This window comes from Ursus maritimus, unplaced genomic scaffold, assembly GCF_017311325.1.
Source record: "Ursus maritimus isolate PB19 unplaced genomic scaffold, ASM1731132v1 scaffold_7, whole genome shotgun sequence".
Lineage (NCBI taxonomy): Eukaryota > Metazoa > Chordata > Mammalia > Carnivora > Ursidae > Ursus > Ursus maritimus.
Window position 1 is genome coordinate 41,803,481 of NW_024426885.1, and position 27,631 is coordinate 41,831,111.

A 27,631-nucleotide genomic window follows, 5' to 3' on the forward strand; every position below is an offset into this window, starting at 1 on the left:
ATTTTGTTACCATGATTTTATTATCATGAATATAGTTTATACCCAATGGAAATAAGTTAAAATGTGGTTGATTTTTTTTTTTTTTAATGTGGTTGATTTCTTATAAGGGACTTGATTCTACATGGACAAAGGAGAGTTGGATGATTGTAGCCTATTAGCATAGTATAGGCTTCAGTTTACAGATGCTTAAAAGATGTTATGCTAACAAATCTTTTAAGTTCTTTTTCAGCCCCAAATTTCAGACAAGTGGTAAATAAGTTTGATTTAAGCGTGTTTTGATTTGGATCATCTTTTGCATACTATAGTGGATTGAATTATCTTAATTTGATTGAATTATCCAGTCAGTTGGAATATATCCAATCAAATATTATCTGTAGTCTTCATGTATCAGAAGCATTATGAAAGGTAGCTGAGACTTTCTGCTTTTAATCGTAGTAGTAGTAAGGAACTCACCAAAGACAATCATGTGTTATTTATATTTATACTAATCACTTAGTGTGCATCAACGGATTTTTAATAATTCAGTTTGCCCATGTGTTTTATATTGTGATCCATATGGGCAGTGGGTTGACACCCCCCACCCTTCCCCATTTGCTTGTTTTGATATTGTACAAACAAAAAACTAATGCACTAGCTATTTTCAGTCCCCCCTAACCTAGTCTATTTTCTCCTAGTGTTATTAGCTTGGCTACTAAATGTGCCATGCCCAGTTTTCGAATGCACCTGAGAGCACACGGAATGGTAGCAATGGTCTTTAAAACCTTGGATGATTCCCAGCACCATCAGGTATTCTTAAATTTCTGGGATTAGGAAGTATTATTTAAAAATTATAGTCTATTTGGGGGCTCCTGGGTGGCTCAGTTGGTTAAGTGCCTGACTCTTGATTTCGGCTTGGGTCATGATCTTAGGGTTGTGGGATCGAGACCTGTATGGGGGGGGGGGTTGCACTCAGCAGGGAGTCTGCTTGAGTTTCTCTACCCAGCCCCCCTTGCTGTTAATGTGCTTCCTCACTGTCTCTCAAATAAATAAATCTTTTTAAAAATTTGTGTATTTGGCTATTGAAAAATATCTTCATTGGATATTCATATAAATATTTCCTAATTATGGGTTGAGCTTTATTTGCTAAATATATAGAGCTTAATACTAGATGTTTTTGCTTAATACATTATTTAAGGTTATTTTCTCATGACACCTTTTTCTCTTAATATTATTGTCAGTTATACTATTAAAACATCAATTACCACACCTAACATACCATACCGTACTGGATATTTAATTCTGTGAGCATTGATTTCCTCTAATCATGAAATGCTGAAAAAAATCTTTTAGGGGCATCTGGGTGCTCAGTTGGTTAAGTAACTGACTCTTGTTATCAGCTCAGTTCTTGATTTCAGGGTTGTGAGTTCAAGCCCCGCATTGAGCTCCATGCTGGGCATGGAGCCTACTTTAAAAAAAACAAAATGAAACATTTTTTACTCTTTCATATTAATAGCATGAGAAAAATAGTTTGAAATTAAGATTTTTTAAAACATTTTGTTGGATGTTGAATCCAGTTCTAGCCCATTGTGAAAAGAAAGAAATTCTCATTTTCATTATGACTTGGACACTAATCTCTTAAAAATCAAATATCTGTAATAAAAGTCAGGTTTAACATTTTTGAAATTAGAAAAAAAAATCATTAACCATTATCAATAGTGGTATTTTCAGATGACTTTATTATATTTTTGTTCAAGGAAATTATGTTCCAAATGCAGATGAGGTGACACAGTCTAATACTGAATCATCTTTTTTTTTTTTTTTTTTTTACTTATTTATTTGAGAGAGAGTATGAGTGGGGTGAGGGGCAGAGGGAGAAGCAGACTCCCCACTGATCAGGAAGCCTGATGTGGGGCTCGATCCCAAGACTCTGCGGTCATGACCCGAGCCAAAGGCAGACGCTGAATCAACTGAGCCACCCAGGAGCCCCTAGTACTGAATCTTCTGAAACTGAAAGCAGTGTACTTAACCCTTAGTGAGGATAATTCCATTGCCAGGTTGTATCAGCTACAGAACAATGAGGGGGAGGAGAAGAGACTTAATAATTAATTTGCTTTGTTATACAGTTATGAGAGGACCAAGGCAATAGTGTGTGCTCTTGGGGGCAGTGGATCTCCCAAGGCCTGTACTGTGACATTCTAATTTCCAAAAACAGTTTGCTTTGTAAGCATTTAGTCACCTAGTCTAAAATTTTTCTACGTTGGGGGATTCAGAGTTTAAATCTTTAGGGGCACCCGGGTAGTACAGTCAGTTAAGCATCCAACTCTTGGTTTTTGCTCTGCACTCAGCATGGAGCCTGCTTGAGATTCTTTCTCCCTCTCCCCTCCTCGTTCTCTCTCTCTTTCTCTAATAAATAAATCTTTAAAAAAAATCTTTAGATAGTTATTTATATTTCTGTGCATTGAAATAAGTGTAAGTAGAAAATATTCCAAATGTTGGAATATCCCAACATAGACCATTTTGTTATATAATGCTTACCTAAAATGCATCCCTCAGGACCCTGGATTTTAGTACTATAAGCAGAGTATGCTAACTATCTTACCTAAATGATTTTTAAAAAAGATTTTATTTATTTCTTAGATCATGAGCAGGGGGGGGAAAGGGTAGAGGGAGAAGCAGACTTCCCACTGAGCAGGGAGCCTGATGTGGGACTCCATCGCAGGACCCTGGGGTCATGACCTGAGCTGAAGGCAGACGCTTAACCAATTGAGCCACCCAGGCGCCCCTATCTAAATGATTTTGCAAGCACATTATATTAATGGTTCTTAAAAATTGATTCAATCAGACCTGATTGATTTATTTTAAAGAAATGAATCTAAATATGTTTGAGCATCCCAGCTTTATTTTTTTTTTTTTAAGATTTTTTATTTATTTATTTGACAGAGAGAGACAGCCAGCGAGAGAGGGAACACAAGCAGGAGGAGTGGGAGAGGAAGAAGCAGGCTCATAGCGGAGAAGCCTGATGTGGGGCTCGATCCCAGAACACTGGGATCACGCCCTGAGCCGAAGGCAGACGCTTAACGACTGCGCCACCCAGGCGCCCCCCAGCTTTATATTTTTGACACAAACTCAGCTGTGTTTATTTTATAGAAAAAAATAGCTGTCTGATGCAGATTTTAAGACACATTTACATTATTGATTTAAAATTGAAATTCAGGGGCGCCTGGGTGGCTCAGTTAAGTGGCTGCCTTCGGCTCAGGGCGTGATCGCGGAGTCCTGGGATCGAGCCCCGCATTGGGCTCCCTGCTCTGCTGGGAGCCTAGTTCTTTCTCTCCCACTCCCCTTACTTGTGTTCCCTCTCTCGCTGGCTGTCTCTCTCTCTCTCTGTCAAATAAATAAAATCTTTATAAGAAATAAAATTGAAATTCACCTTTATCAACTACATCGTAAAGAATAAAATGAAGTATAGTGTAAAATACTATTTTATATATATGTGTGTGTATATGCATAGCTGGAAAAAATGTTCTTTAAACTCTTAGCACAGAATGTCTAAAGAAATATGTAATTCCACTCACATTCTTCTAGTCTGGGAGCATTGTTATGGGGAACCTCTCTAAAAGAAAATTTTAAGTAACAAAGCTTTATTTAACGCATAGTTTCCTAGAGTATTCGAAAGGGGGCAATTTTCACTGAATATAAAACATTTTCAAGGCTTCGAACATGTGAACAAATGTCAAAACAGTCTTATTAACTGAAATTGTCACCAATTGCTCACATTTTTATTTTTGTCTTTTGAAGAATCTGTCCCTTTGTACAGCTGCCCTCATGTACATACTGAGTAGAGATCGTCTGAACATGGATCTTGATAGAGCTAGCCTAGATCTAATGATTCGACTTCTAGAACTGGAACAAGATGCTTCTTCAGCTAAGCTACTGAATGAAAAAGACATGAACAAAATCAAAGAAAAAATTCGAAGGCTCTGTGAAACTGTACACAATAAGCATCTTGATCTAGAAAATATAACGGTGGGTTCCTTCCTTCCACTCTAAAATGAAAACTACTTTCAGAAAGTTTTACCTTAGTCACAACAGGTGTGTGGCTTTGGAGAAATCATTTAACCTCTTGGTCAACAATTCTAAGGTTCAGCTCTGAGCCTAATTCTATTCCCTGCCTGAAATTCCTAGACTAGTCCCATCTGTATTTAGATTTTTTGCCAGTAAATTTTCTGTTGCATTTTGTCTATCCTTTGTGTGTGTGTGTGATTTGTGTGTGTATTAACTATGTTTAGGCTGTTAGGAATTTGAATTCTCATTCTTTGTCAGTTTCAGGAATTCAGAGGATTTGCAAGGGCCATTTAAATGAGTATTCACTTACTCCAGAGTATCTCAAGGTGTCTGATTAACTCTTCAAGGACCCAGGACTCAGAAGGAAATTTCCTAGGCACCTGCCTTCCGTGGATCAATGGCCATCATAATATTGGGGTCATGGCCAGTAGTAACTCTTAGGTTCAGCACAACTCCTGAAGTAGATGATTGTGTTGCTTCTGGTTGATTCCAGTTTTCCTTTTCTCTGGCTTTCTTACTTAGAGAATCAGTAATATCCCCACAGGTTACTAGGCCAGTAGAAGATAATTGGCCTTGTCATTTTGAAAAAACACGATTATTTGTTTATACATAACCTGACTTTCAGATATTTCCAATATCAAAACTGTATAAACATTGTTTTTTTCTACTGCCTACTAAACTGAAGACTGCAGCATTTGCTTCAAAAATTACAGAATGCTTTATGCTGGCCAGCTATGACTTAGGGGTATTGCTCTGTTCAAGGTAGAATAGGATATTTGTGTAAAGTGGGGCTTGAGGGGAAAGCATGTTAACATTGAATGGCAAGATACAGAATTGAATGTATTCAGTAAAGTTGGAAAAATAGCTGCTATTCTCAGGTGGTGGATAAAGATCCCTGTACCTCGCCAGACGATTTGTATATTATATTTAAAATATATTTGTAATTTTTAACACTTGCAGAATATACAGATTTTTTAATCTTGTGAAAGAATAAATTTGAGGTAATTTTTATTTGCTGCATCATTGAATAAATGTACCTTTTTTGCAGGGGTTTTCCGTGTTCAACATTTATAGATTCTTTCCAGGCATTTACTATTAAATAACATGTTATACTTGTTCATTGAATTTTCTCCAGGGTATGTTAAATTTATTAGGATGGCAAATAACAGTATAATAACTTTCTTGTATTGTGTTAAGTAATTTACTTACATGATTAAAACCAGAACACAGTTGCTAATCTTAGGATGCCTCTTTTTCCTCCCCACTTCAGCTAGTCTTGAATATTATATTTGTTATAAATCTTACGATAGACATTATTTTGTACAGTGATTGTCCCTCCACACATTAGTTTTAGTTTTTTATTAATTACTTCCTTGAAATATATTACTATTCCTGATGTGTCATGAGAAGATAATTTAAAATATTATAGTGTTTTCATATGTAATTCATGTAACTGAGAGCTAACAATTGCTCATTGATACTCTGATTAGTGATTTGACTGCGCTTTAACTCTTTGAGGACTATTCCAGTTTTCATATAAAATGTTTGAATTGTAGGCTATTTTTAGTTGCTAGCTTATGAGTAGGCTTTTTGAATATAGCCTAAAACATCAGACAGTCTTTTTTATGCATGCTGATAAAAAACAAACTGAAGTTCCTTTTTAGCATACAAACTTAGATTTTTTGCTATATTAACATCAATTTACTATCTCCTTTCTTCTTGAACAAAGAAAGCCTCATAAGGCTTCATCTTTATTACTACTATGAGTCTTGAGCTAATATACCTGAAATGATCTTATTAAATTACTTTTTCAGGGACTTAGAGTAAGAATTGGGCAAAATGGAATCTTTCTGTAGTGATGATTTCTAGTTCTTTGTCACCTTGAACATCAACCTTTTTTTTTTTTTTTTTAAGGAATAGACTAAAATAGTCTAGATCTCTTCTAAATCTGTAATACTAAGATTTTTGCTGGTAAGCGCTGTTTTTTCCAGTCCTCAGTATCTAATCTATCTTCAGTTCTAAATAGGCCAGGAGGACTTAATGTAAACTTGTATCTTTGAAAGGAAAGCAGCTTTGGAAAGAAAACCAGGTCGTATCAGCTTTGCTAATTTTGTTATGCTGTTGTTCCTTATTGCAACAGGAACCAGATTGTTCTTTGTTAGAGGGTGGTGGTATGTTTTTTAAAAGGAACCGTAGTAAGAAATAACAATGATAGGGGTGCCTGGGTAGCGCAGTCGTTAGGCGTCTGCCTTCGGCTCAGGGCGTGATCCCGGCGTTCTGGGATCGAGTCCCACATCGGGCTCCTCTGCTATGAGCCTGCTTCTTCCTCTCCCACTCCCCTGCTGTGTTCCCTCTCTCGCTGGCTGTCTCTCTGTCACATAAATAAATAAAATCTTAAAAAAAAAAAAACAATGATAATTAAAAGCAAATCAAGAGAAAAAAAAACTCTGGTTCAGTTGTAACTATGAACTTTACTGCTCTGTGCTTCCTCTAGTGGTGGTCCTCAATCATTACTACATATAATTCTGTCATGGTAGCCACATGATGTGTATCCAAGTTGCCAACCCTGCACATAAAGTTTAAGACTGGTGAATCTGAAACCCTAAAAGTAACAGGGTTTTTATTCAGAATAGATAAGAAAAGATACAGAATAATAAGAAAAAAACCAAGGAACTTTGCAAGGAAAATAAAGAATAAGTGACAGGGGACTTTTGGAGAAATACAGTTACCTTATAAATGTGAAAAAATGTACAAGTTTACTATAGTTAGAAAAATTCAGACCAAAGCAGTAAGATAACTTTTTTCTTTTTTTTACCCTTTGGCAAAAATGTAAAGTGATCTAGTGCTTTTAAGGATTCAGGGCCACTGACATACCTACACTTTGCTCCTGGAGTTAAGTGTTACAGCCTTTGTGGTAAATTAATCCAGTATAGTGATTTATAGTTTATATATATGCACTTTGATTCAACAGTCCTATCTTTGTGCTTGTATACCAAAGAAATAACAGTACCACCATTTATTTTATTGAATTGAAATGATATACTACTTTTAATAAGGGATTTTCTCTGTGAAAACAAGCCAGTAATTAAAAATGTTTCTTCAACTTAGACTATTCTGATAAAAATTAGTTCATTTTTACTTATAAAAGCACTTACTGTATTATAAAGAATCCTGTGGGCTGGTAGCATGCAGTGAATCTTTCTAAAAAAGTCTCTAGAAGTGTTCCCTCAGAATTATTGCTAAGAGTCAATATTCACTAATGATGCCTCTCATTTTTAGACTGGGCATTTAGCTATGGAGACCTTGCTGTCCCTTACTTCTAAACGAGCAGGAGACTGGTTTAAAGAAGAACTCCGGCTTTTGGGTGGTCTGGATCATATTGTAGATAAAGGTATGACATAAACATGTATAATATTTTTATGTGTTATTTTTAACCTGGAGAAAATATTTTATGTACATCTTGAAGAAATTGCATCAATTTAAAAAGATCTATTTTTTAGGAGCATCTTGAAAATATTGAACTTTTAAAGGAAAGGCCATTTGCACTTTGATATTGGAATTATGAAAATAATTACAATAAGAGGCTCATACATTTCTACATCGCAGAGTTTTATAAAACTTTGAGTAAATAATGTTCACAGAGCCTCCAGCATACTCATGTGTGTACAAATGGCTTTTAATGTTAGTTCAGGGGATAAATACTGAGGTGATGAGACCCGCTAATTTTATATCCATTTTGTTTCTCCTAGTGAAAGAATGTGTGGATCATTTAAGTAGAGATGAAGACGAAGAGAAACTGGTAGCCTCATTGTGGGGAGCAGAGAGATGTTTACGAGTTTTAGAAAGTGTAAGTATAAGTATGGACAGCTATGTTGGGAAAGTTAATTATGGCTGTGTATGGGAGACTGTCAGATATTTTATATTAAATATCCCCAAAGTTTTACTTTTGTTAATCCAAACTGAAATTGTTATGCATTCTTTGAGCAGCCAATGTTAATGAACAAGTCAAATAACCAGTTTAGTTTAAGAATATGCATATTGTCACTTTTTGGGAAACTTGCATGTCAAGTTTGTTTTTATTTCAGAATGTTACTGTTCTTTCCTTAACGTGGAATTCCTAAATATATTAACTTGTTTGTGGAAAATGATAGTTAAGAGCTGTCAGGTTTTTTTTTTTTAATTAATAAGGATTTCCTCGATTTAGCTAATTGGGTCACATGGTTTGTAATCGCAGATTATAATAATATTTGGCTTAGAAGAATGATACTCTTGAACTGTGTATGCCCTAAGTATGTTTGTTCTTTGGCTTTTATGAATGATTTAACCTAGTTCAGTGTAGGTTACAATTTATGCGGCCAGTGTGTTTCAGAATGTAGTATTGACCAGATTGGATTAGTGAAGTACTTTCTGAAACCTCTTTGGGAAAACAATCTAGTGTGAATTAAAAGTTCCTGAAATAGACAAAATTAAAATTGTTCTTTCTAGCTTTTAGAGTGCTTCAGGTGCATTAAACAGATCGCATTTTTTTATTCTAAATGAATCCACTTCGGACTTTATTAGTTTGTAAGTAAGAGACTGCTCTTTTCTGACATTCAGAGTGGGTAATTCATAACAGTGAATGTGTAGTGCAGAATATGTTACTTATGAGCAAGCAATTATAACAGTGTTTTAATTTTGTAATGAAGGAACAGCTCTGGAATTTTAAATCTGGAACACGTTGGTTATTCCCTTAGATGACAGCCGATTCTTCCATATCTTTGTCTTTAACAGTATAAGGGATATATGTTGTATGTGAATGAATGAAAGCTATGGATTGCCACAATTATTTCAAATTTTTTCCCTTTTAGGTAACAGTGCATAATCCAGAGAATCAAAGCTACTTGATAGCTTATAAAGATTCACAACTCATTGTCTCTTCAGCTAAGTAAGTTTTCTTAAATATCATGCTATTTATTGGGGCGCCAGGGTGGTGCAGTTGGTTAAGCATCCAACTCTTGGTTTTGGCTTAGGGTCATGAGATAAAGCCCCATTGTTGGGCTCCCCACTCAGCAGGAAGTCTACTTGAGATTTTCTCTCTTCCTCTGCCCCTCCTGCTGTGTGCTTTCTCTCTTGCTCTCTTTCTAAAATAAATGAACCTTTAAAAAAAATACATGCTATTTATCTAAAGCATTTGAGTTGACTGTAAAGGAAATATGATTGCATCTTCTTCCTTCATAAGATACTTCTGTCAAGGCCTATGAACCAGAAGTAGTACAGTATAGTACAAAAGTTTTAGGAGTACACACTCTGGAGCAGAATGACTAAATGTGGATCCCAGCTTCATGACTTCAGCCCTGTCACTTTGGGCTAGTCATTCACTTGCTACAAGTTCTTCAGAAGGGGGTAATAATTGCATTTACCTACCTGAGGTTGTTTTCATAATAAAAAGAGTTTATATATATATGTTACTATGTGTTAAATTATATACAACATTTTCAAAAATATCTTTGTTAAATATTACGTTTATATGTAAAATACATATTTTAAAATATTTTAAATGATGTTTATGTCTCATATATATTGTGTATAATATCTGTTAAAGTGTTAATGTATATGTAAAGACCTAAACAATTCTTAGCATGTGGTAAAAACTAAGTATTACTCCTTATTTTTATTGTAAATGACCTTTTCTAACCCTCTTCTGTCCTTCATACCTATTTTTCCAGATCTCCATGCAGCTCCCATTTCACTCTCTCTGCCCAACTTGCATGACATCAGGCTAATGCCATCACCTTAGTTCGTGTAAAATTCCCAGTTCTTCTCCAGCCTTGGTTCGAGTTTAGTACAACAGGTTCTTTCTGGTATTTCCATCCTGATTCTTGATATTTCTGCCCTAGTTCTCTGGCCTCCAGCCTGTCCAACACAATACCACAGGGGCTCAACTTTTTAAAAATAACCCCAAACGCCACATCTCTGATTCCTTATTGTCTTTGAATGTGTGTCCAAAGTCCTTGGAATAATCAAAAGACCCACTGTAGCCTGACTCAAGTTCATCTGTTTTTTAAAATCTCTTATTTTGGTACATTTCAAACATAGACAAAAATAGACAAAATAGTATGATAAATCCTGATGCACATGCCATTCAGCTTGAATAATCATCACCCATGGCCAGTCTTGTTTCCATCTGTAACCCTCTTCATAACCCTTCTATATTATTTTGTAGCAAATTACAGATTTTGTGTAATTTAATCCATTAAATGACTTGAGTATATATAATATCTTAAAAGAGGACTCTTTAAAAGATGTAATGACAATACTATTTTCCTACCCTATAAATTATTGATTGCTTAATATTATCATACGTCCAGTCAGTATTCAGTTTTCCGATAGTCTCAAATTTCTGGTAGTGTTTAGTTTCCAATAGATTCGTAGGTTTCCCCTCTCCTTTTTTGCCTTATATTTGTAAATTTTCTATCATACTTAGTGCCCTTACAGCATGTATTCTAGTTGTTTGTTACCAAAGTTTTATCCTCCCTTACCAAAGAGTATTCTTGCAAGTTAAATCTATTTACTTCTTTAAAAATGTCTCTTATATACTTCATGACCCCTGACAAGTATCTTCCAAAAGGAGGTATTTAATATGATAGTTTTCATGTCTTTCATTGTGAATAGGAATTTTCTGTCAGACTTTTTAGAAGTGGTAGTAGAGGTCAGAATTGGATGTTTGTGAAATACCACTCCTCTGGCTTTTTGAACATTTCAGTGGGACTCTGATAAATGCAGAGATAGCATATGAAAGATTAAAATGATACACCCCTGCTGTTCTCCCCTCATTTACCAACCCAAACCGTGATTTAGTTCAATACTGCTGAAGGCAGTTAACAATAACAGCGTGATACTTCTGGCTAACATCTTCAAACATTTAAACAACAAATTATTTTAGATTAGACATGAGGAACACCTTCCTACCCATATGGTATGTTTTAAGGAGAGGCTAGAGAGGGATTAGATTTAGTGCTTTAAGGGTTTTGTATGGTGCATAAAGGACATGAGGAATCAACTGTGAGTCAGTTTACTTCGTCTCTCATAGACTTTTTTAAATTAATGGACCTGGTGATTTAAAGAGAGGCTTCAGAAATACTAGACTCACGTAAGGATTACGTTTCCTTGTTATTTTGGATAGCATCTTGAGAATCCTTGGGATGCAGCTGATACCCTTATAGGGCTGCCAGGAGACATGTCAGTTAAATGACCTCATGTTAAAAAATACGATTTGCTCTGATGTTTACGAAGTATTTAATACCATCTATACAAGTTTATTTATTATGAATTATTAACAAATACTCTTCTGTACCTGCTAAGAGCTTGCATCCTAAATGAAAAACATCTGAATGAAATTCAGAAATGTCCAGTGTTAGCTCTTAGAGGTTTTACCTTGTTTGGGGAGGGCTTGTGGTAGGTCTGTTGTGTTGGAGAGATTGGTAAAATGGGGACAGCTTTAAGTAGTACAGATGTAAACTGCTGCATTGAGTTTATAATTTTAACTTTGCTTAGAAAAATTTAAATCGAGTTTTCTCAAAATAAAATTTAGCACTTAGTGTGGTATTAGACACGCTTGGTATATGATTAAATAGTTAATACATTATAACTTCTGGAGTAGAAAGAGAAATTAGTTTGGCAGCATTTATGACAGATTCAAAATACAAGTAAGTAGAAATTCTTAGTGTAACTGATTTTGTTTAGCATAATAGTCTACGTTTTGTTTTCTCTTAAGAGCATTACAACATTGTGAAGGATTGATTCAGCAGTATAACCGTGCTGAGAACAGTATATGCTTACCTGACAGTAAGCCTCTGCCTCACCAGAATGTAACCAACCATGTGGGCAAAGCAGTAGAAGACTGCATGAGGGCCATCATTGGGGTGTTGCTCAATTTAACGAATGATAATGGTAAGTAGTATTTTTTTATATGTATTGTCACTGAAAGCTTGTATATTACATGTAAAAACAAGTCATTCCCCTTGTTTCTAGATGTAGTGATTTTTTTTAATTGCCATCATGTAATTCACTTACGTATAGATACAACTACTTTTAGGGGTAGTATTTTTAGGACCAGCCTCATAGCTTGGTTTGGATATAATACAGTCAAAAATATATTTCAATAAAGAAATAGCTATATGTTTCTAACTTTTAATGTCAGTGTTAATGAATATTGGTTATTAGTGTCATATAGAGGAATCAGTCAATTTTCACGTTGTTAACATTCCTTATTTCAGAGTGGGGCAGCACCAAAACAGGAGAACAGGATGGCTTGATTGGCACAGCAATGAACTGTGTGCTTCAGGTTCCAAAGTACCTACCTCAGGAGCAGAGATTTGATATTCGAGTGCTGGTGAGTTGGGGTGACTGTTTCAGAAAGGAGTATTTGATCTATTGAGATAATACAAACTTCATCTTAATTTTGGGTTTGAGAACCAACCATTTGATATATTGTGTATTTCACTGGGTTCCTTGTGAACATACCTTGTAATACAAAAGAGAGCTCTTAAGGGTTCTGTGCGAAAATTAAAAGTATAAGAACTAAAAGCAATTTTTAAAAAGCAGTGAAATCATTGGGAAGCCCATCATCTTACATACTGGTTTTTAACCATTTAGTGGGTGGTAGAACACTGATTAGGGTTCTAGCTGCCTACAAAAGTTATGTATATTGTGGTGATGTGCTTTTAATTCTCACCTGTGGTAATATGCATGTTTTCATTTTTGTAGGGCTTAGGTCTACTGATAAATCTAGTGGAGTATAGTGCTCGGAATCGGCACTGTCTTGTCAACATGGAAACATCGTGTTCTTTTGATTCTTCCCTCTGTAGTGGAGAAGGAGATGATAGTTTAAGGATAGCTGGACAGATTCATGCTGTTCAGGCTTTAGTGCAGGTAAGGAACAACTTCAAAACAAGTGAACACCTTCAGTTTGTTGCATTGTCCAACTTCTTCATCAGTTGCACCCCCCTCCTCCTCTCTGTGTGTTTGTATGTATGTGTCTTCTGTCTGTCTCTCTCTCTCAACCTTACTAGTTTACTGAGAGGTGCACTGGGTTGGAATTTATACCCTTCCTTACTTTACTCCACTGACAGTTCACTCCTTAGGCATTATTAGTGAAAAGCAGAAACAAGGCGTATTTGTTGATGAATCAGAAAATTATTAATAACAAATTAGAAATCACATCCCAGCCCCAATCCCATCCAGTTCAAGTCCTTCAAGCATTTACTTCTGGTCTGATCTGTGTCTAGTACTTTGTGTTCCTAAATATTGGGCCATACCTTTCCCCTTTTGGGGGGTGAGGGAATACTTTTCAGAGTATGTCTGTGGAGTAATTTCCTGGCTTAAGAATTGTGCCAGGGAGTGCCTGGGTGGCTCAGTCAGTTAATCATCTGCCTTTGGCTCAGGTCACGATCCTGGAGTCCTGGGATTGACCCCAGCATTGGGCTCCCTGCTCAGTGGGGAGCCTGCTTCTCCCTCTCCCTCCCTGCCACCACCTCATGCTGTCTCTCAAATACATGAATAAAATCTTAAAAAAAAAGGGGCGCCTGGGTGGTACAGCAGTTAAGCGTCTGCCTTCGGCTCAGGGCGTGGTCCCGGCGTTCTGGGATCGAGCCCCACATCAGGCTCTTCCGCTATGAGCCTGCTTCTTCCTCTCCCACTCCCCCTGCTTGTGTTCCCTCTCTCGCTGGCTGTCTCTATCTCTGTCGAATAAATAAATAAAATCTTAAAAAAAAAAAAAAAAGAATTGTATCAGAATATGTATAGTTAAAATTTGATGTCTCGGATGTTATAAGAAACTGATAAATTATTGGACACTAACAAAAAAAATTAAAAAATAAAAATTGAGGGACGCCTGGGTGGCTCAGTTGGTTTAGCGTCTGCCTTCAGCTAAGATCATGACTCCAGGGTCTTGGGATCCAGTCCCACATCGGGCTCCTTGCTCAGCAGGAGCCTGCTTCTCCCTCTGCCTGCCATACCCGCTGCTTGTGCACTCTCTCTCTGACAAATAGATAAAATAAAAATCTTTAAAAGAATTTGATCTCTCTGTGGGGTGCCTGGCTGGCTCAGTTGGAGGAGCGTGAGGCTCTTGATCTCAGAGTTAGGACCTCGAGCCCCGCATTGAGTGTAGAGATTAAATAAACTTTTAAAAAATGAAGTAAAAATAAAAATCAGTGTCCCTAATTCACCTGATCCCAGCTACTAAACATAGTCCCTCTCCTCAGTTTACACTTTTCCCAAAAAACTGCATGTGAATTTTTGTTTCTTGATAGTGGTGGGCATTGCAGTTTTTAACTTTTTTCCCCCCAATCTAATAGGTTCCTAACTACCTTTGTTATTTCTTTCCTTAAATGACAATTTGTACATGTTCAGAATTGGTAATGAATTGTCCATTTCATTGTTTTTGAGACCTTTGCTACCCTGTTAATCCTTTTGGCCTTTTTGAAACTAGTAATACTTGAAAGAAGGTAGTCCACAACAACTTGATCTTTTCCTGAGTTATAACTAGGACCCCATCATTCTCTTCTCAAATATTTTTATCTCAGGAGTTCTTTTACACTCTTAGAAATTATTGGGGACTCCGGAGAATTTTTGTTTATGTATGTTCGATCTATTGATATTTATTGAATCTGAAATCAAAACTGCGAAAATTATAAAACAAAGACACTTCTTCCATTAGCCATCAGAGCATAACATAACCACAGGTAGATCTTGGAAAACACCGTGCACTCATGAGAGAATGAAAGAAGAAGTCAGTATTATTATGAATATGATTTTGACCTCAGAGATTCTCTAGAGGGGTCTTGGGATCCCCTAATTTTTAAGAAATTTTAATATGACTTTTATATAAAGCTCAAATTTTATTTTCCTAAGGGTATTAAAGTTTATATACCACTCTTCTCTATACTCAGCAAATTTTTGAGATCTATTTGGCATTTGATTTTCAGGTAGTTGTTGTTAGTATCTTGGAGTTCTTCCCAAATCATATCAGTAAATACTTCCCATACATTCAGCTCTGCACCAACACAAGGAAAATAAAGTACATGAAAGCAAGGGATTCAGTGGTTCCTTTGTGATTTAGTTCTCACAGTGTACTTCCATTGTTAATAATATTAATTGAGGTTCAGTTCTGAGTCCTCTTGAGACCTTTTGCTTATTTTTACTAGTTCTTGTTTATCTCTATTTTTTTAATATCTGTCTATCTGAGTGAGCAAGCCAGCAGGGTGGGTGGCGGGGAGGGGCAGAGGGAGAGAGAGAATTTTTTTTTAAATTTTATTTACTTGTCAGAGAGAGAGAGAGAGTGCGCGCGCGCGCGCGCACACACACACACACACACACAAAAGCATGGGAAGCAGCAGGCAGAGGGAGAAGCAGGCTCCCTGCTGAGCAAAGAGGTTTATGTGGGATTCGATCCCAGGACCTTGGGATCATGACCCGAGCCGAAGGCAGATGCTTAACCGACTGAGCCACCCAGGCATCCCGGAGAGAGAGAGAGTCTTAAGCAGGCTCCACACCCAGTGCAGAGCCTGACACAGGGCTCGATTTCATTACCCTGAGATCATGACCTGACCCGAAATCAAGAGTTAGACACTTAACCGACTGTTTCTCTCTTTAAATTCTTCTTAAAGAGGCCGTGTTGCTTTTCCCCAATATCACGTAGTTTTATTTGGTGTCCTTTGTTAATTTATTCAGTCTGTTCAGGCTTTAAAAAAATTTTTTTACATCAAGTTTGTGTATTTTGCTTGAAATAGCCTGTCATATCCAGTTCAAGGGCGAGTGTTGAGATTTGCATCCCTGCAAACAGAATGCCTGTATCATTAGTTGATATATTTAGTTTACCTGATTGAATCCCAGCAGCATCTATACTTTTCCTTTTTGCCTTCAGTTGGATGTAGAGTAAAAGCTTTTGTTGTTACCCCTTTAACCAGACAGCATGCTTCTTAGGGTTAGTGAATTTAAAAGCAAACATACCGTGTATTTGGGTACATACATGTTGCTTGGTGTTCTTTTAATGATTCAAAATTATTAAAAAATAATTTTTATCAGCTATTCCTTGAGCGAGAACGAGCAGCCCAGTTGGCAGAAAGTAAAACAGATGAATTGATCAAAGATGCTCCCACCACTCAGCATGATAAGAGTGGAGAGTGGCAAGAGACAAGTGGAGAAATACAGTGGGTATCAACTGAAAAGGCCGATGGCACAGAAGAGAAACATAAGAAGGAGGAGGAGGATGAAGAACTTGACCTCAATAAAGGTACCTTTATTTTAAGTAGTGTATTCAAATTGGATATGTTTTCTCCCTCTGAAACATTTTTAATTCATGTGTTGTCATAATCTTGCAGTTATTTTATGGCCTCTCTAGTTCAGTGCAGACAAGCTGTAGTATTTCAGTGCTCATAGGAGTCCTTTGCCGGCTTCCTAGCAGTGAGGAAGGCATACATGCAGTGCGGGAAAGGTCTGCCTTCCTTTCTGCTCTGGCCTTTCTTTACTCACCTGAAAAGACAGTGGTTGAGCAGACTCCTAAAGGTTTTTACGGTTTTGAAATTTTGAGATTCTTTTATGAGCCTCACTTTATAAATTGAGATTTATTATCATAAATTAGAGCAATAGTTCTCACATGGTATGTCGTAGCTTGCAAGCACAGTAAGGAATACACTGACGGAGACATTACGTTTATTATCTGTTGTCAGCAGCTGGTATTGGATTTATTGTTTATGCAGGTACTGCGGGATAGCCATTTATCACTCAAGTTACGAAATTAAATAATATGTTTAGCCTCACCAAGCTAGGAAGCAAGTCCCAGCAAATGTCTTTCTCTGAGTCTAGCGTCTTTCTCTTATGCCCACTGTTCCACTAATGCCGTTAGTTCTAGTATCATAAGGAATTGCTGTTCCATTTTCTCACTAAGTATTCATGTTTCCTTTGGCATAATATTTCGGGTTGCTTAGCAGTCTTTTTTAATAACTGGGGTAAGTGTTAGCTTTTGAGGACTGCTGTAGCAAAGTACTGTAGACGGAGTGGCTTAAACAACAGACATGGATTTCCTCACAGTTCTGGAGGATCAGTGTGTCAGGTTGGTCTCACGCTTGTCTATCCGAGCTTAGATTGTAGATGGCCATCTTTTGCCTATCTTTTTAGATAGTCTTCCCTCTGTGTATATCTTTGTTCTAATCTCCTGTTATGAGGATGGCAGGCAGATTAGGACCCACCCCAGTGACCTCATTTAAACTACCTCTTTAATTAAACACCCTATCCAAGTGTCGTCATACCTTGTGGTACTGGGGGTTGGGAGCTCAACATATGCAGGGGATGGGGCCATAGTTCAGCCCATAACAAGGTGAAATTTACCCTTTTAAAGTGAACAGTTGAGTAGTTTTCAGTTCATTCACAAGGTTGTGCAACCATCACCACTGTGTAATTTCAGAACATTTTTATCACCCCCAAAAGAAACCCCATACCCATTTAGCAGCCATTACTCCCTGTTCTCCCCTCCGCAGCCAGTGGCAACCACTAATTCTGTCTCTGAATTTGCCTGTTCTGGACATTTCCTATAAATGGAACAATATGTGCCCTTTGTGACTGGCTTCTTTCATTCACCCTAATGTTTTCAAGGTTCATTCATGTTGTAACATGTTATTAGTACTTAATACCTTTTTATAGCCAAATAGTCCATTGTAGATGTGTACCTCACTTTATCTAGTCATCGGTTGATGGATGTTCGGGTTGTGTCCACCTGTGGCTCTTACGAATGATGCTGCTGTGACATAACATTAATGTACAAGTTTTTTTGTGAACATACATTTTCACTTCTCTTGGGTGAAATTAACTCAGTGTTTAATAGTTTAAGGAACTACCATACTCTTTCCCAAAATGACTGCTTCATTTTACATTCCTGCTGGCCGTATATAAGGGTTCTGGTTTTTCCAAATCCTTACAAATAGTTATTTGTCTTTTTTATTTTAGCCATCCTAGTGGCTGTGAAGGTGTATGTCACTTGATTTGCAGTTCCCCATTGAATAAATGGTGTCAAGCATGTTTTCACGTGCTTATTGCTCATTTACATATCTCCCTTGCCTCTTCACTTTTTTTTTTTTTTTTAAAGATTTTATTTATTTATTTGACAGAGATAGAGACAGCCAGCGAGTGAGGGAACACAAGCAGGGGGAGTGAGAGAGGAAGAAGCAGGCTCATAGTGGAAGAGCCTGATGTGGGGCTCGATCCCAGAACGCCAGGATCATGCCCTGAGCTGAAGGCAGACGCTTAACCGCTGTGCCACCCAGGCGCCCCGCCTCTTCACTTTCTTGATGGTGTCTTTTGAAAGACAAAAGTTTAAAGTTTTGATGTTCAGTTTATCTAATTTTTGTCACTTCTTGGTTTTGGTGTGGTATCTAAGAAGCCATTTCCTAACCTGAGGTCATAAAGATTTAGTCCTTTATTTTTGTCTAAGAGTTCTATGGTTTTTGTGGGGCGCCTGGGTGGCACAGTCGTTAAGCGTCTGCCTTCGGCTCAGGGCGTGATCCCGGCGTTCTGGGATCGAGCCCCACATCAGGCTCCTCTGCTATGAGCCTGCTTCTTCCTCTCCCACTCCCCCTGCTTGTGTTCCCTCCCTCGCTGTCTCTATTTCTGTCGAATAAATAAATAAAATCTTAAAAAAAAAAAAAATTCTATGGTTTTTGTGCTTATATGAAGGTCCCTCTACCATTTGCGTAATTTTTTGTTAATTTGTGTGGCTATCCCATTTTCCTAGCACCATCTATCAATGTTTAAGGAGTTCTGTAGAAAAGATAACTAACAGAATTGTTGGTGTTCTGGGTGGAGTTGTTTTTTTGTTGTTTTTTGTTTGGTTTTGGGGATACACTGTTACAGTTTTTTGTTCACATATTCTCAGCCCTTCAGCACGCTGGCAAACACATGGAGGATTGCATTGTGGCCTCATACACAGCGCTCCTTCTTGGGTGTCTCTGCCAGGAGAGTCCGGTGAGTAAGAGTTCAGTATTGTTTTATGTGTCTTAAAAAGATTCCATTGTGACAACTTTGTACCATTACCTAATTAACTTACGTGTTACTTTATTTTCCTCCTCATGTTAAAACTTGCAAATATTTGGTGAACTTTTTATAATTATTTTTTTCATTTGGTGAACTTTTAAAGGTACATTCCAAAATAGGAGTAATTGGATTTAATGAGAAAGTTTTTGACTAATGGATGAATCGATTTACATGGCTTTGGTTGGAGTAAAAGCATAATATAAAACCAGTGCTCAGGGGTGCCTGGGTGGCGCAGTCGTTAAGCGTCTGCCTTCGGCTCAGGGCGTGATCCTAACGTTCTGGGATCGAGCCCCGCATCAGGCTCCTCTGCTGGGAGCCTGCTTCTTCCTCTTCCATTCCCCCTGCTTGTGTTCCCTCTCTCGCTGGCTGTCTCTCTCTGTCAAATAAATAAATAAAATCTTTAAAAAAATAAAAAAAATAAAAATAAAACCAGTGCTCAGCTGGCTTAAGATGGTAAAGTGTAGTGTTAGTGATACTATCAAGGACTCAGAAAATTTGTCTTTAAACCCTACTATCCTCTGCATGTTGTCTTTTTCTTTTGTCCTCTTGTCTGTTGCTTTTTAGGAGCAAAGCTTTTTTTTCCCCCAGGATCCCTTCATACCCACTGCACCAAGTAGACTTCCCGTTATCTTGGCCAGCATTAGCTCACATGGCTTTTGTTTGAACCACTTACTGGCAAGGAAAATGGGATTGCTATGTGAGATTTAGATTACGATGATTTAACTAGAGGTATTAGTGTCCAGTTGGTGGGGCTGAGTCAGCATGGAAGCAGACAGTTCTGGCTATTGGGACAGTCATTGGGAGGACTTTTTAAGGAAAGGAAAGGTCTAGTGCAAGAGCCAAATTTTAAAATGAAAAGGAAGTTCTTTTCCTTAGGAGCCAAGGGCATTCAGGAGGCAAGAATGGGGGGCGCCTGGGTGGCACAGTGGTTAAGCGTCTGCCTTCGGCTCAGGGCGTGATCCCGGTGTTCCGGGATCGAGCCCCACATCAGGCTCCTCTGCTATGAGCCTGCTTCTTCCTCTCCCACTCCCCCTGCTTGTGTTCCCTCTCTCGCTGGCTGTCTCTATCTCTGTCAAATAAATAAATAAAATCTTTAAAAAAAAAAAAAAAAGGAGGCAAGAATGGAAGTCTCTTCTATAGTGAAAGGGAGGGTTGGCTTCTCCTTTGTATTTTTTTTTTTCTCTGACTCCCTGTCTGTCCCATATTTATATTATAGTCAAACTCTGATCTAAATGCATAGTAACCTGCTCCATTGTGGTCCTTGCTGGCACCATGGCTTTCAAGAAAAAACTAAAGTTCTCATCATGGCTGTGGAGGCCCTGCAGGATCTTTATCCCCTTTTCTGGAATCTTTTAAGCTCAGTCCTTTTCCTTAATTCCTTAAATTCAGAGATTTTAAGGGCAAATGAGAAACATGCATCAAGCAAAGGGGAAAGAGACAGAGGCAGGTCTCCAAAAAACAATGGGCATACTATTTAAATTGAATGATGTTTAGGTATTCTATTTTGCACACACCCTAGTTTCAGTTCTTTCTTAAGTAATTGGTACCTTAATTTATGATACTAGCACATGTGATTTATCTTTGGCCATTTTTCTCATGTAAATAAATTCCTATTCATCTGTATCTCTCTTCTCCAAAGAGATCATGAAGTCCTTAAGTTCTGGACAATGTTGTGAATTCATAGAACTCTAGATGTCTTTATTGCCTTGGGGGGGTCATTATGATTAACCCCAAAAAACTAGATATACATTCAGCAAACCAATTTCCTTTACAATTTGTGTAAGTGGAAGAGAGATGAGAAAGCGGGTGGTTGTACTATAGTAAATGCGGCTTTTGTGGTAAAGGGCTGCATGGTTAGGAAGCCCGGGGAATTGAGTCGTCGCCCATTGCACACCGTGCATCTGGCGCATTGCAGTGGCCAGTCTTCTCACTGGTGTTTGTCTTTCCTGCACTCTCACTGCACTCCTGAAATCTTGGACACTGCCGCCACAGCTAACTTCTCAAAGAGCATGTCTGATCACTATCACCAGTCTTTCTTGGCTTTACCATCATTAGGGTATCAGGACCTTGTTCACTGCTACAAGTAAAACTTGTTAAAACTGCTTCTACTTTTTTTTTTTTTTAAAGATTTTATTTATTTATTTGACAGAGAGACAGCCAGCGAGAGAGGGAACACAAGCAGAGGGAGTGGGAGAGGAAGAAGCAGGCTCATAGCAGAGGAGCCCGATGTGGGGCTCGATCCCATAACGCCGGGATCACGCCCTGAGCCGAAGGCAGACGCCCAACCGCTGTGCCACCCAGGCGCCCCTGCTTCTACTTTTTCTAAATCTGTCATACCTGCTGGCTATTTTCTAAATTTCCCAAATAAGCCATGCCATTTTTCATTTTTTCTTTTTAAGTTTATTTAAGTAATCTCTGCATCCAGTGTGGGGCTCAAACTCACAAATCCGAGATGGAGTTGCATGCTTTGCTGAAAGAGCCCTCCCCGCTTTTTTTTTGTACCTGCTGTTCTCTGTTTAAAAACACATGCTATGACTGCCCTTCCCACGGCGCCAGCCACTGTATGTTGCATTCTGTAGAGAATTGATAGAAAAGGGTTTGATTATTGAGGGTTTCACTCAAAACCCAGGGTCTGATCGTTTATTTTGTATCGTAGCAATGCACTTTTCTGCTGAGCAGCCTTCATAGCCGCCGTAGCTACTGGTCTTCCTAGCACCAAGTTGTCGTGCTGCCTTCTGGGAAATTGTTTAAAGACATTCTTAAACCCAGCTTTACTTTAGCTCTGTAGTGCCATCAGGATTGCCCTTGTAATATTCACCACTTCAGTATATATTTTAAGCATTTTGTAAAATCTCTGTGTTTTAGCTGCAGTGTTAACTCGGTAGGAGTAAATCTGCACCCCACCTCACAGCTGGGGATGGGTGGTGGCTTTTGGTGTGAAGGTGGCTCCCTTAGAATATGGGCGATTGATGTTGCGTGATTTAGCATATGGTTACTTTAGTAACGCTTATTAGGTCTTTTCTGAAACTGTATTCATACTGTTTTCTTTATAATTTCAAAAGTACACTGACAAGAATTTTTTTTAAAAAAAAAGGAGAGAGGGGTGCTTGGGTGGGTTAGTCAGTTGAGCATTCAACTCTTGATTTTTGGCTCAGGTCATGATCTCAGGATCCAGATCGTTCTACGCTGGGCATGGAGCCTGATTAAGATTTTCTCTCTCTCTCTCCCTTCCCCCCACCTTAAAAAAATAAAAAGAGAGAGAGGGGACCAGTGGCAACTTTCTTAAAAGCATAATACATAGTCTTTTTCCCTGCCCCCATCAACAAAAATCAGAAACTTCCCCCCGCCTGTGGCCTAAAATTTCGGGATTTTCTTTTTGTGCTTTTTGTTGTAGGTGAACATACTTAAAAGAGCCTTTCCTTTTATTGTTTATGAACCTTTAAAACATTGAAAAAATATATTGAAATAGAAGAGGTTTTTAAACAAGTTATATATTTTCCTTGTAGCAGATTGGTTAATAACCATATATATATAGAGAGAGTAATGTCCTCCCCCGGCATTGCTGACATTCTCTCACGAAATGAGATTATCTTTAGTTAATTCCCAGCCTACATAGGAACATGACGATTTTTGTTACTCCAGAAGCACCTGAGTACCTTCTCAATTTCCCCTTTATTTTCTTGACACTGCTTCCCACCCCAACACACATACACTCAGCAGTGCAGTTCGTTCTTTCAGGCATTGTTCTGCATATTTGCAAAAGTAAATGTGGATGCAGGTGTAGTTTTTGCCAGTTTTACCTTTCTGAGGATGGGATGGGGTAGGGAGTGGACGGACACACATACACACGCGTGTGCGCGCAGACTTTGGGAGGGTGGAAAAGGAAATGGCATGTTAAACAAGGAGTTCAAGGACCTCATAGAAGTTTGGAAGAAGGTATGTGCCAAAACCAGCAACACAGTGCAAACTCCTGTTTTCTGCCACCTGACCAATATTTCTTTGATCTGTTTTCTCAGATCAATGTGACCACTGTGCGAGAATATCTGCCAGAAGGGGACTTTTCAATAATGACAGAGATGCTCAAAAAATTCCTGAGCTTCATGAATCTTACTGTAAGTAGCTTCTATTACAGCTGCTGTCATCATAAATATGGTGCATTAATGACCGTAGAAATGAAAATACTATCTGGCCCTCATGACTAAAAGCAAAAAGGGACTCTCTTTTGATGGGTTATTTTTAAGATAATTGTTGTTATGGACAAATATATTCTGTTATCAAAGCCACAGTTCAGTGTGTTTTGATTCATAGTGTTCAGTTTAGTGAAGCTAAAAAATTTAAGCTTTGATTTGATGCTTGTTAAAATTTGTTAAATATTAACTGTTACTTCCTCTCTTCCCCTCCCTTCAGTGTGCTGTTGGAACCACAGGCCAGAAATCTATCTCTAGAGTGATTGAATACTTGGAACACTGCTAGCTGCTTTACCTTTGCTTCAGGTGCTCGGTAATGCTGGAGCTGTTCTTAGACAAAGAAAAGTCATGAAAGAAGTCCTTGAAGATATACCAAGAACATTCATCAGTATCATTCATGTTTGGATTTTTAAGGCCACCTGATTTCTTCGTCATGCATTCTGCATTTGCTAAATGACAGTTACTACATCAATCTGCAACTATCAAAAATGAGGGAAAAGGTTCAGGCTGTTAACAATTCCATGCAGTATTTAAATACACTTACTTTGGCAGAGTTTATACTCTCCCCTCGCTCTCTTGCTTTATTCTGGGCAAGTTTTAAGGGGAAAATTTGTGCTGCTGTTAGTGCAACTGCTGTGTATGTTGAGCCACTGTTGTCATGCCAGCCAGGTGCAAAGGCAGCTTTAGCTACTGAGGTATCGAATGTTTTGAGGACATTCTAGACAACAGCTTAGTTCCTTTTTCAGGCTCATTTGCTTTTGCTTTTTTGTTGAATGATTCCAATCGTAAATAAAGCTTTTAATAATTTTGTGAATTTTTTTTCATTGTTGTTCCCTGAACTACTGTCTATATTTAAAATTAGATGGAATCCAAAGACACAAGGGATTAATAGTATATTTTGTTTATTTTTGATTTGGTTTGGGTTGTTGAGCTATTTTTCACTTTTGAGACCATGACCATGTTATCATACCATGATGAGTCAGAGCTGTAGACACAAGAAGACCAACAACAGTTTGAGGGATTATTATGTGAGATGATGTGCCCTGTTAAAGGATAAAGCAAAATAGACAAACCCAGGGTAGTTTCAGCTTAATGCTAGAGAGGCTCTTGAAACGTTAAGTTTTGAGGGAGAACTCTCTAGATATATTTTCTACTGTTCAGTACAGTTAAATACAAGGAAGCTAAAACACCAGTGTGGACTTCATGTTTCCAGATAATGTGTATATTCTTCTATAGAGTGACAGGATCAAATGCATAAACGCAAAGCCTTAAATTGCTGGTTCAGAGAAGATCCTTTTTTTCATTCAGATTCTTAGTTCATAGAACATTGTGTTTGGAAAACAGTCACAGAACACACAAACACATTTTATATATTTAATTTCACAACATTGCAAATCTTTCTTGTGTTAATTATTGTTCAGACCACTGGTTAAACTTTTTTTTTTGTTGATTGGGCCTGAATACAGGCTTTCCAGAGATCTCTTTCATTAATACTTTCATAAAATACCTTTCAGGTAGTTATATCATGTTTCTTCATTGGATTTGTAAAACTTGAAGCCATAAAAATATTAGTTTGGTGTGTATTGAGGAAAATAGCGGAAAGTCTAATTGTTACTCATTTAGACTTTGTTATTTCCTTGTATAAAGTGACAAATCGGGGCTCTTGTATCAGTGCCAGCTGTAATGTTTTTTAAATGCAGTGGCTGCCTTCTATTGTCTTCCTATTTTTGATAATGCAGATTGTTGGGAAGTCTATAAGGAAGTAACTGATTCCAGGCAAATTGTTTCCTTCCTTCTACCCACCCAGCCCCCACCCATCACCCTTTTAACAGCATAGTTATGCCAGTGTAACTTGGGAAAGATTGAGGTTTTATTTGCCCTGAGTATAAAAGCTAGCTTAGCAAACTATTTTAAAAGTATATCAATAAATGATATTCATAAAATTGAATTAGTTAGATGTATTTTGTTTAAAGTGCATTGATATTTATTAATCATTGGATTTAGGGAAAGGAACAGATTTTTGGTAAACTGACTGTGGCAGATGGTAAAGAATATTACAAAATGTTTGGATGAGAACAATCAGGGCGAACTACATTTTTCTGTTACACTGGTAATCATTTGAGAATTGATTTACCTCAGTGTTTAACAGTTTTTTGTTTTGTTTTGTTTTTTAAATAATAACTAATTGTCAAGCACTGATAGAGATGCAGACTTTGGTGGGGGGTGGGGGGAGAAATCACCTCACCAGCGGCAGTGTATTTGTGTGTTTTTAACCCTCAGAGAACTCTGCATTTTAGGGTACTTGAGGCTGACTTGCAAATTAAAGTTTTAAAGTAACCTTTTTTTCCATTGTAAATATTTCTGTAAATACTACCAATTGGAAATTAGAACAGTAGAGTACTTTTCTGAATCCAATCCTATTTTTATTTTATACAGTATTTCTCAGCTGTGATCTTTGGAGCAAAAGCCAACGGCAGGAAAAAAAAAATAGTTTGTACCAGTTTCATGAAGTATGTCTTTGGGTTTTTGTAAATAATTTTAACTCAAATAAAATTGCTACTTTCAATACACATGTTGTCTTTAACATAAATCTATTGAACTTTTTTGGAGGAAGAAATCTCATGAACTTGATATAGCTAAGGGGAAACATGACTGTGTTAATGTGAATTTCCCTTCAGCATACACATAAAAACCAATTTTTGTTAAACATTGTGTACTTCTCCATGTTTTTAATATTTCTCTGAATGTAACGTCAACTCTCAAACTCAGGTTAAGGATGGTGATTTTCTGCTTATATAGTTATGCCCTTGATGTATTTTTTAAGTTCGTTCCCTTAGTCTTTTTGCCCCTCTATGACCCAAAACTTTTTATTTTTTTTACAGTTGCTTTTTAGTTTTTCAGTTTTCTTCTTGCCAGACTCTTAAGTTTTCTGCATGGAATTCAGGTGGATTCCTCAACCTCTCCTCAGTGCTTTTAATCACAAATCTAGATTGAAGGGCGTCTCCTGTGAGTTGCCATCCAGTCTTACCCCTTACAGCCATGAACTGTGTATAACCATGTTTAAGAGTGCAGACTGTGGATCTAGAGAGACCTAAGCCACACACACACGTTTGGAAAACAAGTGCTGATATATGTTTGAGCAGTTTCCCAGACTAACTTTCATCCTGCTTATTCAGCTAGGAGATGGGGCTCCTGCTTGCTCCAGGGTTGTGAAGACTATGAAACCGTGCATGTGAAGCGGTAGCACTTGTGTTCCAAAGCGTAAGTCCAAGTAAATGGTAGCTTTCACCAAACAGTTGTGTTTGCACTCTGTCAGGATATTAAAATGTTCTCAACAACAGAGCAGAGTACTGTGACTACTTCAGACGCCTGGGATAATGGCTTTCATATTGCTGAGGTCACTGGGTTTGGATCTCTTTAACTGCAAGTCTCTAAAATTATTTCCAGAATTGTTAATATCTTGGTAGTGACTAAAGCAGGGAGAAAATGGAACAAACTTCAGTGATTATTAAAATGTCTCAAACATGTCCCTCTGGTTTTTTCTTACATTAGAAGGAAGGATTGGAAGAGGTTTGCACAATTCACTGTCAGTTAATGGTCTCTGGATATTGGTTGCATAGATTAATAACTTGATCTAGAAAAAAATTTTTTTAAAAATAATTACACCTAACATGGGGCTCAAACTCATGACCTTGAGCGTCACATGCTCTTCCAACTGAGCCAGCCAGGCACCCCTAGAAAATCTATAAACTGAACAAAGAATTTGAATAATATTAAGTGTTTTGGTCAAATCTCTATTTCCTTAGTTTCTCTGCATTTTGAAGACTCCAAAGGCTATGTACTGGCTTAAGGAGCACAAATAGAAAACTATACTAGTTCTCAATTACTTAAAAGGACTTGTTATCTAGAGTTGTATTACAGAGGGTGTGGGTAAATGGAGCTCTACTGTTGGGAGGTTCATAGATCTTAGTTTAATACTTAGTAGATCGTAATAAGTTAGAGATGGACGTTATAATCTGTGCAGCATCCAGTAAAAAACAATGCAAAGACATATAGGTAGAGTTGCTTACAAGAATGAAAATGGAACACGGAAATATTTGATTAATGAAAGAAAGGTGGGGAAAGAGTAACAAAAACAACCTGAGAAAAATAGCAAGAGCAAATAGATTTCAGTAAAAGTGCCAAACAACAACAAAAACCCAAAACCCCCCTGCTAAGACAGGAACAAGAACATCCACTAAATCTAACAATACCAATAACTATTTCAAACGTAAGTATACCAGATACCCCAGTTATAAGGCAGAGATCGTCAAACTGAAAAAGACATGCTAAATACAAAT

General features: G+C 37.6%; 1 protein-coding gene across 2 annotated transcripts in view; it reads left to right on the forward strand.

Annotated features, from left to right (window-relative positions):
- The window catches only part of WAPL (WAPL cohesin release factor), a 78,568-nt gene extending 52,707 nt beyond the window's left edge, over positions 1-25,861 (forward strand). For both annotated transcript variants that reach the window (XM_008696125.2, XM_008696126.2), the window contains exons 8-19: positions 675-786; positions 3,775-4,002; positions 7,321-7,432; positions 7,791-7,888; positions 8,889-8,965; positions 11,795-11,970; positions 12,297-12,412; positions 12,787-12,951; positions 16,105-16,312; positions 18,947-19,035; positions 23,121-23,216; positions 23,512-25,861. In XM_008696125.2, coding sequence (XP_008694347.1) covers positions 675-786; positions 3,775-4,002; positions 7,321-7,432; positions 7,791-7,888; positions 8,889-8,965; positions 11,795-11,970; positions 12,297-12,412; positions 12,787-12,951; positions 16,105-16,312; positions 18,947-19,035; positions 23,121-23,216; positions 23,512-23,577 — 1,543 coding nt within the window. In that variant the 3' untranslated portion in view covers positions 23,578-25,861. The remainder of the gene's footprint in view (positions 1-674; positions 787-3,774; positions 4,003-7,320; positions 7,433-7,790; positions 7,889-8,888; positions 8,966-11,794; positions 11,971-12,296; positions 12,413-12,786; positions 12,952-16,104; positions 16,313-18,946; positions 19,036-23,120; positions 23,217-23,511) is intronic.
- Positions 25,862-27,631: the final 1,770 nt, after the last annotated feature.